Source organism: Poecilia latipinna, unplaced genomic scaffold (assembly GCF_001443285.1).
Source record: "Poecilia latipinna isolate Pla-1442-1.1 unplaced genomic scaffold, P_latipinna-1.0 Scaffold246, whole genome shotgun sequence".
Lineage (NCBI taxonomy): Eukaryota > Metazoa > Chordata > Actinopteri > Cyprinodontiformes > Poeciliidae > Poecilia > Poecilia latipinna.
In genome coordinates this window covers 95,990-114,395 of record NW_015112862.1, presented here as the reverse complement: position 1 = coordinate 114,395, position 18,406 = coordinate 95,990, and the positions used below count along the sequence as shown (strand labels likewise).

The following is an 18,406-nucleotide window of genomic DNA, read 5'->3' as shown; positions in this document are numbered from 1 at the left end:
TAATAAGAATGTTAAAATTCACATAAAATACATCAAAGTTTGTGACAAAATGCAAGGTGATGTATTTGTCCATGTGACATTTTAGTTTCAGTTTCCCTTAGAGCAAAACTTGCCAGAAAAAAAATGGTTTCCAAAGCAGACTTGATGTGATCAGGGAGGCAGAGAAAGAGAGGCCTGGATGATCAATGAGCGTGAGTGAACTGAGTAAATGCCATTGTTATTCTGATCTTTGACAACACACTGAGAACAATCCACATTGTACCTGCAATCTCCACTCCAAAGTCAGCATGGAGAGGCATGACACAAAGGGCAGCAATCCTGTGACAGGCCAGGGTCAGGCCAGGGTCAGGGAGTAGTGGATTGGGGGCAGTTGGGGCGGACGGAGAGATCCAGAACACCTCCACGTAACTCTGCGGTTTCCGTGGCTTCTCCTCTTGCTCCCAAGTTGCTGAACGGGGAGACACTGCGCATCGTTGCTCTGACCATTTCACCCCAACCAGATGTTTGCATTAAGAGTAATTAGTATTGATCAAGCCCACCTTTACGGTATAAAACCAACCTGATAGGGCTGCGCGAAGCTTTAGGCCCCCTGCGCCATCACTCACCTGCCATAAAAGTGAGATTTGAGAGCCGCACTCAGAGCCCATTGTTGTCCTCTCGTGTTCGAACACGAGGCCACCTTTGAAGGGAACACAAACTGTTTGCCTTGGCTTGCTCTTTTACCTTTGGATAAACTGGTCCCACTTGTGGACCGTCTGTTTGCGTTTGTCTTTTTTTTTTTTTTTCTTGTTGTGGCTCACTTGAACACCTGACCAGGCAATGACCTGAGGCTGCGTCGCGGCGGAAGGGGTTGACAGCGAGGCTGTCCAGCAGAAGGGGAAAGGTTGGTGGTAGACCCACAAGAGTCTCAGCTGGTTGCTTACAAGGTGTCCCGCTGGCATCCCGCCGACACCATCAGCTGTTTTTCAACGTCAGCTCCAAACTGACAATAGTGTCCCGGCGGGCGGTCTCATTGCGTTGCCAGGGCACGGCCTGTATAATGCACGCTTAATGGACAATTAAAGTCCTTTGCTGCTACATCTCCCGGGCCCTTGATAAGGGGGCTCCTCTGACTTCAGCCCTCTATACTCTGCCTCAGCAGGGGCCTCCATTGTCTGTGGTGTATTAGAGGACTGCAGTGACTGTAACACAGGGTTCATTTATCTCAGCCGACCCTTACTGTTGGGCTGGTCACAGACTCGGAGCAGCAGGAGCTGTCCGCCGAGGTATTGGCTCCTTTCTGGCCAGACAGGACTGATCACCACTTCTTCTTTGCCTGTAGAGAAAGCCAGCTCACCCCTCCACCCTCCTCACCGCCACCCCCACCACTCTTTCTCCTATGCTCACCTTCAGTCATACGTGAGAGGTCACTCCTGGGTCATTTCAGGCATACTCCTCTCACTCTGGGAGTTTTTATTGATTCTGTTTTGCTTCATTGATCTTCGGTCACAACTGGATGAACGGTCAAACAGTGTGACGTGCATTTTTAGTGGTGAACTGTTTTTTTTTTCTTGCTATAGCAACAGAAACTGATCCTACGAACAGATTAGCTGGCAGCATTCGGCTCCTGTGTGGGATTTACATTTACTTTTATTCTTCCAAATAACATCTACTTCTACTACTAGAAGTCTACTACTAAGTCCCATCTTCAAATGCATTCAGCTGTGAGGCTAAGTTAAGCTATCAACCAGTGTTTTGACTTTCGCCCTGCAAAAAGTGCAAAGACGTCAATGTCTTTTGATGGCCTTGAAAGGACAACCAACATTTGTTTCTGCATAGCCAGTTTAGCAGAAAGTATGTGCATCAGTTTGAACTCCTTTGAAACACTGTTTTGTATTCATGTGCAACTATTTTCTGCAAATACGTTTTGGGTTTTTATACCTTTTAGATCCACTTGGCTTCATTAGAATCCACTTTTGACCACGTTTTTTTTTGCGTCTATATAAAAATTTGCAGTGAATTTCCAGCAGAAAGGGAAAGGTTGGTGGTGAACCCACAAAGAATCTCAGCTGGTTGCTTACAAGGTGTTTTTTGGATAGGAAACCCACCTGATATTTAGTTCCAAATATGGATCCAATTTATTTTTGCCTTGGAAAAGTTTTGTACCTGTTGGTTCCCCATGGGAAGGTTTGTTGTGTCCGTAAGGTAAAAAGATGCCTTCAAGGCACTTACCAGTCAATGAGGAGTTTTTTTAGGTATGAAAAGAAGCTTTTAGTTTCCAGTTTTGCATCACATCTTTTCATCCAGAGGTGTTTCCGTCCCTTTGGATAACTTTCTGTGGAGTAAAGTGCAGTTCCAGGGCAAGTATGAATTAATGTTTGGTCCTTTTTTTGGGTATGAGATGGGGTTGTCAGCCATGAGATGTTTTGTACAGACAATCAGTGGCGCAAAACGTGGGTATGCAGCGCATGCAACGCATAGGGGCGCTGCACCAGAGGGGGCGTCAAAACCCGTCTGGGGGGGTCGGCGCCCCGATGATGCCTTTGCATACACTTCACCTCGCCCTTACACTCCTTCACATGTAAATGTAAATGTAGTGAGTTTTACCTTTCACGTGTCTTCGTGTCGGGGAGGGGGAGAGGGGATAGAGCGAGCGTATGTTTTCTAAGCTCCTTACGTACCTTCTTTCGGGGTGGGGGGCGCGCCGATTTATGTTTTCGCATCCACCTGAATAAGATGTAGTTGCGCCCCTGCAGACAATGCATCAATTTCAACAGACAATGCATCAATTTGTCTTATTATTGTTAAAAGCCATTAATTATTGTAAATTCAGACAAATCAGCTTGTCTTAGGAAAGTTTCAAAGCTGCTGGAAACTCAAGAGGACTTTTTTGTTAGTGTTGGGTTTGAAACATCCTTAAGGCAAGGATAAATTGCTGCACACTCCTTTTTAGATTACATGAAGGAACTGTCAGGATGTTTTGAATTGAGCTGAAGTCAATCTGCACTGCCGTTGTTCGCTGTTTTCTGTGAAGAAGCTTGACTAAATATTAATAACAATACTACTTCTACTACTAATCCTACCACTGCTAATAACAATAATAACATTAACAATAAAAGTACAAATATAAGTATGAATATGATTATGAAATGGAAGAAGCTAGGTACATAATTGGGTTACAAACTAATGAAGATGTGAACTGACAAAAACCAACAACACCAGGGGCTGCGGGCCTTTAAAACAGATGAGTCTAATTTTCTTAAATGTATTTTTTCTTCGCATTTGACTGCAGAGCACATTTTTGTACGCTTACTGAAATATTGAAGCAAATGTAGTCGGTGCTTTTAATGTTCACTAGGTTTGGGTTTTTAGGCAAATTCCAGTTTTTTTTGTAAGAATTAAAATTCTATTTAATTCAGTTTGGTTGTGCTTGGTTTGATTCTACTATATTGTGTTCTGTTCTATTGCAGCAGTTCACAGCAAAGATAATCCCAATGCACTAAAGGACACAAACAGGCCAAATTTGTACTCAACCAACACCAAGTTGGTGCAAATTAACTTCAAATAAATCTTTTATTTTCCTGAGAAATCCAAGCATATATTCAGGTTCATATCCAGCTACATACAATCCAGCTCACATCTAATTATGGTACAACAAAATCAGTTCAGTTCACCATATAATATGGACAGGTGAGATGCTGTTAGAACAAGGAGGCCCAGCTGATATCATTGAGTGCGTCACAATTTCTATAGAGAAACACTATACTGTAGAGCTGACTCTAACAGAAAATAGGGAGATTTTAATATTATCCCTATTTATTCATACCAGAATAAGTAAATGTATTTGTTTTAAACCTGAGGTTTTAAAAAAAGACCTTTTACCGACAGTCAATTATATTTTATTTTTCACTTAAGATTACCATGAAACTGAAGCTGTGCTGTGAAAGCTGTGAAAGAGCAGAACGTGTCGTTAGAAAAGCAACAGACTCAGAAGTTCCAGATCGGATACAGTAGTGAGTGGGTGAGTGGGTGAGTGGGCTGCCCGGCTTTCTGCTTTCACCTCAGGCTAGCTGAAAACACACATACACACTCAGAAAAGATTGCCCAGCTTTGCACTTTTCTCTGTCGGCTCTCCCAGAGAGCCACAAAGAGGAGACCGGATACGTCCTGCAAAGACCCAGGAGGTCCGTCGTATGCAGCGCCTCCACAATGGCCACAGCCTGGGGTTGGGGAGGCAGGCTTTGATATTACATGGGTCACACAGAGAGTGTGGGCCTTTTAAACCGGTCGAAGATCCCGAGCTGCCACTCCCCTTCTGGGATTCTCGCCCTTCCCTTGCTCTTAATGAGCTAGCACAAGTTTTTATTTCTTGTTTGCGCAACTCCACCAAAAACGTAAGATTTTTACAACCCTCAAACCACTCAGGAACCTCCGAACAAGATTAGCTTTTCTTTTTTTTTTAGAAAACTAGCAAACTTTTGAGTTGTGAAAACTCAATCTGAGGTTCCCTGCCGCTCAAATTCCTGCCAAATCCAAAGAAACAAAACCGCCCTGAATAGCATCCTTTACTCCCCCTGACACTTAAAGAGGTCGCCCAGCTCCGAGATAACTGACTTTTTATGAGTCCTCCTCCATTGTGTCGCAATGGGGGTCACGAGTCCAATGGACTGCTTTATTGTTCCGCGGCAGTGTTTACAAGGCACGGCGGGTTGTTGTGGGGTTGGTAGTATGTCGCAGGAGACAATATGAAGTCTGTCGGCTGAACAAAATGGAGGACAGGTACTTTAGGCCTTGAAATATGACGCAGCGGCTTCGCCGTATCTATATTCAAAGTAAGAGCCGGGCACTATCTGAGGCATGGTTGGTTTAAATGTGTTTACTTTTGCTCTGATAGTGAAATGAAATGTTTGATACCCTTGGGATGTTTTTTTCCCTTTTAAACGAAACACCAAAGAGGTGCAGGTTGAGACAGGACGACTTGATGCAGGACAGATGTGAACTATCTGAACTTGATGGATTTTATGAATAAAAGCTGCCTAAACTGCATTTAACATCATATCCACAAGCTTTTTCTATCTCAGAAAAAGCTTGTTTCCATAAGAGAAATCAAGAAATGCGTCAGGATAAAAAAGTGTAAAGAAGGCATGATGGTGTTGCATGTTAAGTTACCAAACTTAGGAATCAAGTCTTAACCCAATGTGTACTCCAGCGAAGTCTCGCACTTGAATTTGAAGCCTTGAACTGAAGATTTATTTGCAGATTTCTCCAGTGAGAAGGAGTAAAGGAGAAAGGTTGTCTGAGAGTAGTAGCCTTGAGAGCCACCCATGAATCTAAAAGCTCTTTGTCGCAAGCTGATTTGTCTGAATTTACAATAATTAATGAATGGCTTTTAACAATAATAGGAAAAATACAATTCTGAAAATATTTATACAGATGTAATTTTTGTTCCAATCCGGCCCAACATTATTACTCTGAAGTGGACAGAGACTGCACATCACTGATAAATCTGCACATAGTTTTCCTACAAAATGTTGTTTGGCATTAAAAGCTAATACTACTCATATCAGAGCTGAAAGGAAGCTAAAACAAGCCACCTAAATCACATAATTAGGCAGCAGTAGTCGTTTTGTACAGACAAAACATTCAGAAAAAGAAAAAAATCAAACAAGAATGCACATATCTGACCTGATAAACTTTATGCTCACAAACAACCATGTTCTTTGCTAAGGTTGTTTAAGCTGTATATTTACCTTTTCATTTTCCATCGTGGTCTATATGAATCAATATTATTGGTGTCAAACATATTATTTGTTACATTACATAGAGACCTGTTCAATGAATTAGAATATTATTGAAAAGTTAATAATTATAATTTTCCACTTGTTAATAAAACACAACATTTAAAATTAGAATAGGACATTAAAAAAAAACATTTTTAACATAGAATATAGCCTTAGTGAAATGTATGTTTAGTACCTGCTGTAAGGTTTTCAATTTTCTGACAAATGAGCCTCATGAGAACTCTTATTCAAACATATTAAATATGACTGAATATTCTGGATTTGAACAATAATATGGCAAACTACACATACACCGTTGTTCACATCCTGTTCCAATTTCCAGCATCGTTCATTAGGAAATCAATGCCTCCCTCATTGCTCACCTTTCGTGTCAGTGTCTCTCCCTGCTTTCTTTTCTTTCTTTTTTTTTTATCTCAAAACCGGCTGTATATCAATACCTGCTGTCATGTCAGACCGACTTTGACTGGGTGCTGCAGCTGTCACACCCGGGTCAGGGACGGAGGGCGCTGTGGGGGAAGATGGGAGATCTGAGTGCAAACAGAGTCTGTCTCTGGATTGTCACCGAGGGAGGGGACGCTCTCCCTGTCCGTGTGAGGCTGAGACCACAGGATAAGAATGTGTTTGACATTGCTTGTAATTGTGTAATGTTTGCTCTGTTGGTATCAGGGGGTGGAGGGCTGGGGGACTGCATCAGCAAACAGGTATTAGATTGTCAGTTGTGTGTGTGTGTGGGTGCGTGCGTGTGCGTGTGTGTGTTGGGGGATGTAGAGGGGTTGGGTTAGCATTCTTTGAGAGACAGCTAGAAGTCCAGACTTTGGCTTTAGTGTTCGTATTACACATTGTTTCTTTGCAGCGTTGTAAATATGTGAATTCAGTTAATGGTGCAAGTTATCCTTATTTTAACTAATTTGTGAAACAAACTTTATTTTTGTTCTTCCATCTCGTATTAATAACCCCAGTAGCGATCATATTTAACTTCCATATACATTACCTTGCAAAGGTTTCCATAACCCGTGAACTAGGGCTGGACGATATGGCTGAAAACTTATCACGATATAATCATTTCATATCTGTTGATGCTAATAAATGTCAATATCAGTAATTATTGATTAGTTTTTGTTTTAAATATCTGAAATACTGCCAAACAGGGAACGTGACCTTTCCCGTTTAATCCAGTTTTCTTTCCACGCTGTGGTTTTTATTTTTAAGCAGCTGTGAGACACGGTGGAAAACCTCCTGCTGCTCAAGTTACTCAACAGGCTGTTGCTAGGTAACCAAAAAGTGAATGAGTTAGTTGATGTCACCGACGTTGATTAGCTAGCCGTGAGAGGTTGAGCAGCTAAAGCATTTCCTCTGCCTACATCACCCAGAATGCCGTGCGATTCTGGATCAGGGTTCAGTGACTATTCTACATACTGAATATTGATCACATGTCTATCGCGATATATATTGTTGTTGATTTATTGTCCAGCCCTACCTTGAACTGTTCTACATTTTGACACATTATAAATGTATTTTATGTGAAACCATCACAAAAACGTGTATAATTAAAATCTGGAAGGAGAATGATGCTTTCAACATGCCATGCATTTGTGTTCAACCTCCATGAGGCAAAACCTTGTTGAGCCACCTTTAATGCAAATTAGATTAAATCAGTTATATCAAGGCTTACCTCATATTCACAGCTAGATTTCGGGCTGCACTTTGACTAGGCCGTTCTAGCACATGAGTATGGTTTGATCTAAATATGCTTCTGGCAGGTCATTGTCCTGCCAGAAGGTGAACTCTGCCCCAGTCTCACATCTGGCCCACCGTAACCTTTTACGCAGCCCTTTAGACTCTAGAGAGCCGCATAAATAAAACCTTCGAGATAACAGTAGTGTTCTAAGATATTATTTTATCAGTCAAATCAGAGCAGCTTTTTATTGGTCTACTGCGTTCGTTATTATTTAATTAAAAAAAAAATGTTCAGCTTCACATCATAATGTTGTTCCCTCTTCAGAAGCATAATTCAGGTTCCGCTTCACGGAGCAACCCTTCACCCTTGCCTTAATTTGTGTTGCTCTAAATCCAAAGTAAATCAGATTTGTTTTACTGTTTGTTGTTGTATGAGAAAATGTGAAATACCTAGAAGGCTTGGGAATACTTAGCAACCTTTACACTGAATGTTAGCATTTCCTAAACCGCCGGTGAACCTTTGCACTGACGTAATGAAGCACATCATCATCAGCAGCAGCAGCGACTGTGTGCTAATCATGGAGTCTGCTGGAAGTTGTGGTCTTGTCAGTGCGTGCACACAGAGAATGGCCTTGGCTGAGCTGCACAGATAGCAGCAGTGGACAGGTCAGTCAGTGTGTGTGCGTGTGTGTATGTGTGTGTGTGTGTGTGTGTTTGTTTGCTTTGTCCTACCCAGTCTGAGTCAAAGAGCAACACAGTGTGGCTGCAGCTGTAACCCTCTTTCTTCCATCACGTGATCCACGCATCATGAGAGTAACCTGCAGGGAGCATGTAGCTGTGTTTCCATCAACCATAAAATTGCATAAATTAAAATTTTTAAAATAAATTTGCTTAACGGAAACACACCAATTAAAAATAAAAAACCTCGATAAGCTTTTGCACTAGGATGCCGTGGTTTTTCAGTCACATGGAAACACTTTTTTTTTTACATCACACGAGTCACATGATCAATTACTACTGGCAAAAACGACAAAGAAGACGACAGGAAGTAGGAGGATGGTTTGTTTTTGTTGAGGGTTTTTTCCGGACAATGTGCCGCTTGTTCCACCATGAAAAGTTGTGTGTCACTCAAATGACACACAACAAGATCCATAGCTCTTCTGTGACAATACAGCTTCTTAGCTCCTCTCAGGGTTGTTGTCACGCCAACACCTGAATGAGACACCGACGTCTCCTCTGAAAGACTAGGCTGAGTTATGAATATACCTCATGTAACTTTTTAGATCCATCACTGGCACAATTTTTATTGACTTAACACTCTCTGTAAAAACTTGAGATTTGTTGTGAATATTTTCTATTCTGCTTTTAAGTGTAAGCACTTAAAAGCAGAATAGGAAATATTCACAACATTAGTTGTTGCTGTAAATGTTAATGGAATGCTTGTGTCGTCCAGAACTGCCTGCTGGCTCCGATGATCTTTTTTTGTAACATCATTCTTATTGTTACGTGTTGCCTAGCATAGCACTGCTGCTCCTGCTCATTCACGTACTTGCTTTACATGGACAAACTTAATCACATTTGATTTTAATTCCATTTCTTATTTAATGGAAATATTGCAAATGAGAATTTTTTTTTTTTTTGACACTAGCAGAATATCGACAAAGATTACCACACATTTGTAATGGATTGTGTGTGTGTGTGTGTGTGTGTTTCTCTCTCCTGCCAGTGCGTTACAGCCAAGGCCCCGGCGAAGTCTCCTCCTCCACCGCCATCAGTCACCACAGCAGCAGCAGCCAGTCGGTGCTGCAGCAGGTGTCCCCGGGAGGACTGGACCACAGCCACAGCTTGCTGTCGCCCGACGCCAAGATGGTGAGTGAGCACACCTGGGCCCTCCCTTCGCAGCTGCAGATTAGATAAGGCATGGTGTGCGTTCAGCGGAAACCCTGAGTCCTGCTCTCCCATGGACCCTTTGCCAACAATTCTCACATTGTGCAGCTCAGTTTGAGCGGCAGCGTCCTAACAGGCAGCCTTCACCCGAGCAGACAGGCAAGCATGCTGGTCGCTCTGCCAACAAACCTCACAATGAAACGTTCTGTTCTTATTGATTAAACGCCTAGCAAAGAGAAGCCAAAGGTGGAGTAACGACAGCACCATTTGATTGTGGCCGATAATCTGCCGTTGTATGATTTTTTTTTTTGTAATAACATGCATTAAAAACATCTCTAATTTTATTATATCTTGTTCATGAGGAGGCAAGCTTTGTAATAACCTTTCACAGTGGTCTTGACTAACAAGTTGTTCAGGATTTCTGAAGAGCTTCCAGACTTTTCCTTTGGACTTTAGTAGCTTTTTCACTTATTTAGATCCAGTCCTTCCATATGACAGCGTTTTGTGTAGTGTGTGCTTGAAAAAAAAACTGACCCAGAAAACGAGAAGGAATTTTTCAGATGAAGACTAATATCTACAGGCAGATATCCATAGGGTAGATGTAGGTGTGCTGTGATTCAAAATCATAAAGGAGTTCAACTCAGAGTCCACAGCAAAAATTCCCAAGGGAGAAAATAAAGAATATTCTATTCTATTCTATTCTATTCTATTCTATTCTATTCTATTCTATTCTATTCTATTCTATTCATGATGACTCTGAGCAAAATGTAATATTTTTTTTTGTATTTGGTGGCAATGCTAACTGACCTTAGCATCCACTGAAGGCTCCACTGTATGGAAGGAGCTGTAGCGTAGCAGAGAGAAAGAGAGCAAGCGTGAACAGCATGTACATGAGATTGATTGACAGCACTAAGCTCCTCCTCTTGGCTCTGATTGGATGTTTCTGACCAGGAGTGGTGTACTTCTGCAGATGTTAGTGGGACCACATTGAGCTAAATTTTTTTTAGTTTTTTTACCGATGATCTCTCATGTTATACCGTCAGAACAGTGACAGTTTTAACAAATATGTAGAAAATTTATTGATTATAAAAGTTAATGCAACATTAAGAAAGATGGAAGATCTGAGGTAAAATCCAAGACACCCATCATCCTACACTTTATCGTTTTCAAAACTTCAGTCTTTGGGAACAACTTTGCTCCTAGAATACTATAGCTTAAAGTCTGAAACAGTTTGTGTGCTCTTCAGAAATCAGTCTAAAAGGGAGTAAAAAGGGAGTAAATTGTGTCTTATTGAGACGCCTGGAGTTCAGCTTAAAACCGATAACTGTGTAAGTGGAGACATTTCTTCATTTCTTGAGATTTGGAGCCACTTCTTGCCGGAATGATTCATGGATCGATGTCAGGCAGCAAACAAATAATCGGACCCAGAAAAACAAAGCAAACCCCTCCCCCCCCCAAAAAAAACATTCCTCTGTCACTTTCAGATATCGAGTGAAAAAGCTGAAAAAGTCCAATCCATCAGACCCAAATAAGTCTATTTCAGACTTTAAGTTGTTGGCCTGTGTTTGAGCTGACCTAACTTCCCTGTTAGGAAGGACACTTCCACCTTTCCGACTCGATTTCTGTGAAACGAGTGCCAACATTGTGTTGTGAAGATCTGTCAGTTTTTTTTTTCTCTCTCTTTTTTTTTGTCCCCTTGTGGTTGTGAAATGAGCCATATTCAAATGAATGAAACCCCAGTTCAGAGGAGGATCCAGTAAACCCACTGAACCGTTTGCTCTCATATCTGTTTCTTTAAATTTTTTCTTTTTTGTTTACGACGTCCTCTCGCGTGTCACATTTGAGCGGTTTACACGAGAGAAATGTTGGACAAAAGAATCCAAACTGAGTCAACATTCTGAACCCACTGTTTGGTCAGCAGGCAACATCTGGCTCGCTTTGAACATAGATTTACACAGGAAGACACTCAGCCTCTCGTCACTGAGTGCCGCGTTCAGCTGAGAGTAAATAATGCAGCAGTAAAAGCTTGATTTCATTTCCCTCATCTCCCTTCCGCAGATTTCAGGCTCAGGCGGAGGACTTCCTCCGGTCAGCACGCTGACCAACATCCACAGTTCCCACCACAGCCACCAGCAGCCGCAAAACCTCCTAATGCCTCTGAGTGGAGTGATGGCGATAGCGCAGAGTAAGTCTCGCAGGAAACGAGCCGTGCGTCCGGAAATGGACTACCGGGTCTAACATGAGGTGTTTTCGGTCAGGTTTGAGCACGTCGCAGGCCCAGACGGTGCCGGTGATCAACAGTGTGGCGGGGAGCCTGGCCGCTCTCCAGCCGGTGCAGTTCTCCCAGCAGCTCCACAGCCCCCACCAGCCCAGCCTGATGCAGCAGTCGCCCAGCCACATGAGCCAGCAGCCTTTCATGGCCACCGTCACACACTCTCACAGTCAGTAACTCTGCTCTCCTCATGTCTACCTGTTAAATCATCCATGCTAATTCACTGTTTTTTGGGGGGGCGTTTTTTACGGCAGGTGACTACTAGCAGGTGATTATTAGCTTGTGTTGAGTTGTTTGAAATTCAAAGCAGAACCCATGAAGGCAAAACTGTATCAATGGTGACCTCCACTCCGGGTTTTATAGTTCATAAAGTTATAGCTTCTCCTTTTCACTCCAGGTTGCTACGGCGGTGCATAAGATGGTAGATAGAAAAAAGAAATTAAAGTAGAGGAGTAAATTTCCACCCAAAAAAACCCCCCTAACTTAAAAATGTTCTTGAACAAACAAGGAACATTTTTTTACTTTACAAACAAGGAATTGTTTTGTAACAATGTGTTACAAAACAATTCAGATAATCGACTTTCTGAAATGTTCTAATTTAGAAAGTCGGAAATATTTCTAGTGCTGGCAATCATGAGGATGATTGACCCCTCCCCCTAGCTCTGATTGGCTGTTTCTGAAAGAGCATTGTATTTGTTCAGATGACATCAGGACCAGAAGGAGGATGACAGAGAAGCTCAAGTTTTTCACAGATGATCTATATGTTGACATTTATTCTGTCACAACATAATTTTAACAAATATGTAAAAACATATAAAAGTTGCATACTGCTGCTTTGTCAAGAACAATTGAAACAAACAAACTGAAAAGGGGAAAGCATCTGTACATTCAGGCCCATTTTTATTGTGTAAAACTGTGGTGTAAGGAGCCAAATATGGCACCAGAGCCACAGATTGAAGACCCCTGGATGGTTTGACACTGATGCTGAATATATTAAAGGGGTAGTTAAGATTTTTTAGGGCCAAAAATGTACTTTTCTCAACAGCTAATATCTTTTTCATTAAGGTCAAGGACGCTAAGAGATTTTGATAACACTTTGATTGGTAATAACCTCTGAGCAGAACCCCAAAATAAAAAGAAAGATCTTACGAGACCATATATTTAAAAACAAATCCTACAAATTACATAGTTCTGGTATGTCTCTGTCAAAGAAAATGTAAATATTTCTGCAAATAGAAGCTGGATTTCACACATTTCATGTATTAAAACTTGACATTTTCTTCTTTCTTTTTTTTCTCTTTGCAGTGTATTCGCACAAACAAGAGCCCCCGCAGTACTCTCACCCGTCCCGTTTTCCCTCATCCATGGTCACAGACGCCAACAGCATCAGCACCCTCAGCTCCATGTCCTCCAGCAAGACGGTTAGTCCTCTCCTATGTCCCCCCCAAACCTCCCATCACGCCTCTCAGACCGCAGTTAGATCCCCTCTGACCTCTCTCTGATTCTCATTCTGATTGCATTAGAATCAGAGCTAAATTTGCTGCATATTCCTTTTAAAAAGAAATCATCCTTAAATACACCCCGCAGCAGGAAGTAGACACAACCAGGTAGAAAGAGAGAGAGAGAGAGACTGTGTGTGTGTTTTGTGTGTGTGTGTCATGATTTTCTGTTGACTTGTTTAATTCCTTGTCGTGTTAGGACGCTCCTGTAAACAAGATGGTGCAACTCGGGGGTATCTCCTGGGTAAATACTTTACTTTATCAGCTCAGCTTTAATGAGTGAAATCCAACTCAAAGCCAATCACCTTTTAGCCCAGGGTGTGTAGCCGTGCACACTAACCCTTTCTGCTTCCTGTTCGGGGCTGATGCTCAGACAGTCCCAGACCAGACAGACTAGATGGATGAATGGGCGGGACACTCTCATCACCATTCCCGTTTCCTCTCAAACTGCTGTCCAATCAGTCTCTGCCTCTCCTCCACTTTCATCTTCTCCGCTGCTGCCGTCAGGAAATGAAGAGCTGTTAATCACGGCTCTGCTCTCCTGCGTGCTTACAGTGCGGCTGCAGGTGAAATGAAGTGAGTGGAGGAGGGCAGCGGTGAAGTTTTTCTTCTTCTTCTTGTTCCTTTTGGTAATTACGCCGCTTCCTCTTTCCTACTTCTCCCTGCTCTCTTGTGATCGCTCTAGCCTGAAATGTTGTCCACGGTGTGTTAACATGCTCAATTTCCCACGCTGAAGCAGAACGCTTGCTAAGAACAGTAGACAGAGACAAGAACGTTTAGTTAAAATAAAATTACCCAAAATGCAATTTAACTTATTTTTTTTTATGTTGGGAATAAAAAACCCACATACACTGAAAAAAAGAAAATAGAGCTCCAAATTAAAAACATGGTGCTGATTTGTGACAATTAATTGAATGAATTTTGATTCTTACGTTTGTTTAACTTGACAACTTAATAAATGAACTTAGATAAACTTAATTTGATTACTTATGACCAAGTAACACAATGTATTTAAGTTGGGTCACCTGTTCTCTTCTTGTAGTATGCCTGAAGTCTTGTAATTTGCCTATAGTGTTATTCTGCTGTTTTATTGAAATCTCCAAAATCACAAATTTCAAATATGTCATTAGACTTTTAAAATGTTAAGTTTAACACTGTACATTGTTATCAGAAATACCCTCAAACCTCAAACTGTGACACCGTACTTTCAAAAATCACATAAAAAAATTATAAAACTATTTAAAAAATGCCTTTGATACACACTGTAAAAAACATTGGGAAAAAAAACCATTACAAACAATTAGTAAGTACAACTTATGCAGAAGAGTACAGTACTGTTGTCTTGTATTGTACTGAATTATTGTCATACATTTATTATAAAATAGTGCAATGTTGTATTACGTTGTACTGTACTTTTTTGTATTGTATGTTGAGTGTACTGCACTGGAAAGCTCTGACATACTGAACTGTATTATATTCTATTATACAGTACTGTGCAGTACTGTATTGTAAAATATAACGTTTTGTGTAGTGTTTATATTGCAATAAGCAATATAATACGTATATGTTATAATACGATAAAATATTATGCTTTTCTGTTATATGGTATTATAGGTTACAGGATAGTACTATACTATGTTATATTGAAACATAGAAATGATACAAATAGTATAAAGATGTATCTAAAAGTAAACTAATTAAATAACTAACAAGTACCTCAAACTAATTAAAACATTTGTTATATAATAAAAATTCTATTATATTTAAATTTGTAAATTAAAAAATGACCCTTTGAGTTTTAGATTTTCATGCTTTATTCAGTAATTAAAAAATATATATATATATATATAAACATTTTCAGACAGCAGATAAAAGACACAAATGCAGAAATATGTAAATATTTACAATTTTTAACTTACTTCTACGTAAGAAGATCATTTTGGCACTTTTTTTTAGCGAACTAGAACCAAAAAGACCATTTAAAAAAAAGAGCTTCAGAAATCTTTGCTTCCTGCTTATTCAGCATTATTGCGTGTTATTTATTGAACAATCACCAGAAAAGGGATTTTCTTATCAGGAAGTGATTTGGGCCGAACCTCCTCTTCATTAAACGAGCCGGGCTTTATAGCACCCAGTATTTACCCGCAGCCCTCCGCTCAGAGCGCGCGCCGCGTCTAATGACTCAGGTGTTGGCTGCAGGTCAGCTTTTATCAGGTGAGGCTGTTTGCCGGCTGCGGGGTCATGTCGGGGTCAGCCGTCTCCATGGAGAGGCAGGTGAAAAATAAATCCCTCAAACAGTCCTGAAGGGGGAGAGAGAGTGGAAACAGGCTTTTCAGAGCCAAGGGGAAGAGGAATGGGGAATGTATTTGGTCAGGTGTGGCAGGCCGAAGTGGGAGGGCTGTTTAAGGTAAAAGCAGGAAAACTCGACGGCGTGTCAGAATTATGACTTTTTCCAATAATGAAAAACATGATGAAAAATGAAAAACTTGCTCATGAATGAGCGCAAGAAAAAACTGTTTGACAGTTTATCAAACAGATTTTTAATGAGTAAAGCTAACTTTTTTGGTTGATGTTTATGTAAATGTCGCCTTCAGCACTTATCTCTTTCACTCCATCCTCTACAAGTTTAACATAATAAAAATAATATGGTCAAGTTTTTAGCTAAATAAACTGAAATATGAATCCTCTTGAAATCAATTTTAAAACGCTTTGTTTGGCTAAAATAGACTGGATGATGCCATGAAACGATGAGCAACACATGTTCCCTGCTTATGCTTAAGATTCAATTAGAAAACTGATGCTAACTGTCAATGAAGAAAAAGTGCATCATCAAATAAATTATGATTTTCCCTTTTCTTCCATCTTTCTCCCTTTTTATAGTGGCAAGATCAACTTTGGTCCTCATTTAGTCGTAATTCTCACTCTTACGATTGTTCTTAATGTACTGGCTTTGTACATTATCAAGTTTAATTGATCAGCACTTTTGCTGATCCACAACTTAAATGGCATGATCTCTTGTTTTTCTATTTTGAAGAGTTAGACCAAGAGTAATGGGCCATATTTATAGGTGGATAAATAAATATAATAGTGTCACATCATATTTATGCGTCAGCTGAACAGGAAGCATAGAGGGAATAAAATTACAGGGGATTTTATGAAAACATTTGCCCTTAATGCATTTTTTGTCCAAAATAAACATGTTTGAGTTTATGTTGCTTAAATTAAAGTTGGCTTTATTTTTAAAGGGCTTTTTGTACACTTTTATCAGGTGTGCAAATACATGTAGAGGATGCTGTTTGTTCCAGCTTTTAACTCTTAATGCCAAATATATTTGAAACATGATATAAATTCAGTCATATTTTACAGAAATTAAAAGAGCTACAGAGGACATAAACAATTGAAGAGAATAATTATCCTTTACTTCCCTCTTATGCAATTAACTGCAATATTATTATTATTATTATTGAGAATAAGATGATGCATCTTGTAAAACTTCAAGGAATCAAATAACTTTATTGTTATACCAGCTCAGATTTATGTTTATGGTATGAAATTCAGACTCAGGTCCCAGTTTAAGAAGCCTAATAAATAACTGAATTAATCATTCACCATCCTCATCATCATCATCATTATTGTCATCAACTTTATTTATAAAACACTTTTTAAACACCAGACATAACTGAAACAATGTGCTGAACATCAGAGATAAATAAGATAAAATAAAACATAAAAATAAAGGAACAAAGCTGTAATAAATTAAAAACTAAGTTCAAGACACAATAAAACAACACAGTTAAATAAACAAGATCAATACCAATAAAAGTTAAGTAAATATAAAGTGAAATGAAGCTCAAATTGGCTTTGCTAAATGCTACAAAAGCAAAACATAGTCCATAATATTGAACCAACAAATAAATAAATAAATAAAATGTTAAATATCAAATAAAAGTTGAACCACTTATAATAGAAAATAACTGAATAATAATCATCCTCATGTTTCTCACTATGTTTGCTGCCATCTTGTGGACATGTGTGGATGCGGCAGAATGAGAAGTGCAGCTGAAACTCATTATTTCTGCCTTATTTAGTTATTATTTTTCCACTCTATTTAGGCTGTACTTTTAAATTGTAGGTTATAATTGAGCTGATTTTATTTGACCGTTTGCTTGTTTGTGAAGCTGGAAATAAAGGAGTGAAGTGACCTCGTGAAGACCATAGTAAACTTTGACAACAAAACTGATTGCCTACTATGGAATATACCCAGAATGCATCTGTGTTTTATGTAACGCAGGTTTTTACTTTGCCTGACTTCTCTCTGCTTTTCTTTCCCAGTGTCCTCTTCCAGCTTGGTGAGAGCGTCCAACCGACTTCCCTGCTGCCCGGCAACCGGAGCGCATTTTTCCACCTTCTCGCCGAGGTTAGCATGACAACTGCTAATGGCCCACAGGCGCGTGCGCTGGACAACAAGCTGGTCAACAAACATGGAGGGGAGGGGGAGGGGGAAGGGGGACCGAGTCTGCTGCGCATGAATGATCAACAAGGATGTTTATGATTCAAACTCAAATCTTAGAAAACAGTATTTGGTTTAAAGAAAAAAAAAATGTCATCCCAAGTTGTCACGTAAAGGAACAAAAGCACCAGAATGAACTATTTTGAGGACCTTAATGGAGGGATTTGGGGTGACTTCAAGACATTAACGACAGAGAGGACAAGGGGGACACCTTGTCTGCACGTGTGACAATCACAATGACCACTATTGATCTTGTGCATACATTTCTTACTGTTTTTTTTTTTAAAGGAGTCTTCCATGTTTTTATCTGTCCATATTCAGTTTACTGTACTGCAAATGACCGCTTGAAGTCGTTCCTTGTGTATACTGTGATTTGAAAAGACTTTGACAATCTCAAAAGGACTATGCAATGCTTTGTATAACTGGATTCTGCACAAAACTCCACACACTTGAGGCTGGAAAAGGAATATGCACTATACAGCTGTTGTAAACTGTTGACAAAATAACAAAACAAAAAAAAAAAGTAGATTTGTAATGAATACGCCAAACTGATTTAGGTTTTTTTTTTTTTTTTTTTTTTTTTTTTTGAGGGAACTGATTCTTTCACTTTGAACGTGGGCCGCAGCGCTTTGCTTTCCACGGAAACCTCCGGCTCTTATTTGCTCCCAGGCTCAGGTGAATTTAAGGAATGGGACTCACCCCTCCACTCGGATGTTATCTCCTCCCCCACTTCCTGCTAGCAATGTAAAACAGGACAAATATTGTTAATAACTCCTCGTCA

At 40.1% G+C, this 18,406-nt stretch overlaps 1 protein-coding gene across 3 annotated transcripts in view; it reads left to right on the top strand.

The window, feature by feature from the left end:
* Nucleotides 1–18,166, top strand: part of hnf1ba (HNF1 homeobox Ba) — a 38,818-nt gene extending 20,652 nt beyond the window's left edge. Inside the window, exons 5-10 of one of the 3 annotated variants that reach the window (XM_015032579.1) lie at nt 9,184–9,326; nt 11,403–11,529; nt 11,603–11,785; nt 12,922–13,037; nt 13,315–13,359; nt 17,448–18,166. In XM_015032579.1, the coding sequence (XP_014888065.1) occupies nt 9,184–9,326; nt 11,403–11,529; nt 11,603–11,785; nt 12,922–13,037; nt 13,315–13,359; nt 17,448–17,468 (635 nt within the window). In that variant the 3' untranslated portion in view covers nt 17,469–18,166. The other 2 variants (XM_015032580.1, XM_015032578.1) reach the window with 2 other exon arrangements.
* Nucleotides 18,167–18,406: the final 240 nt, after the last annotated feature.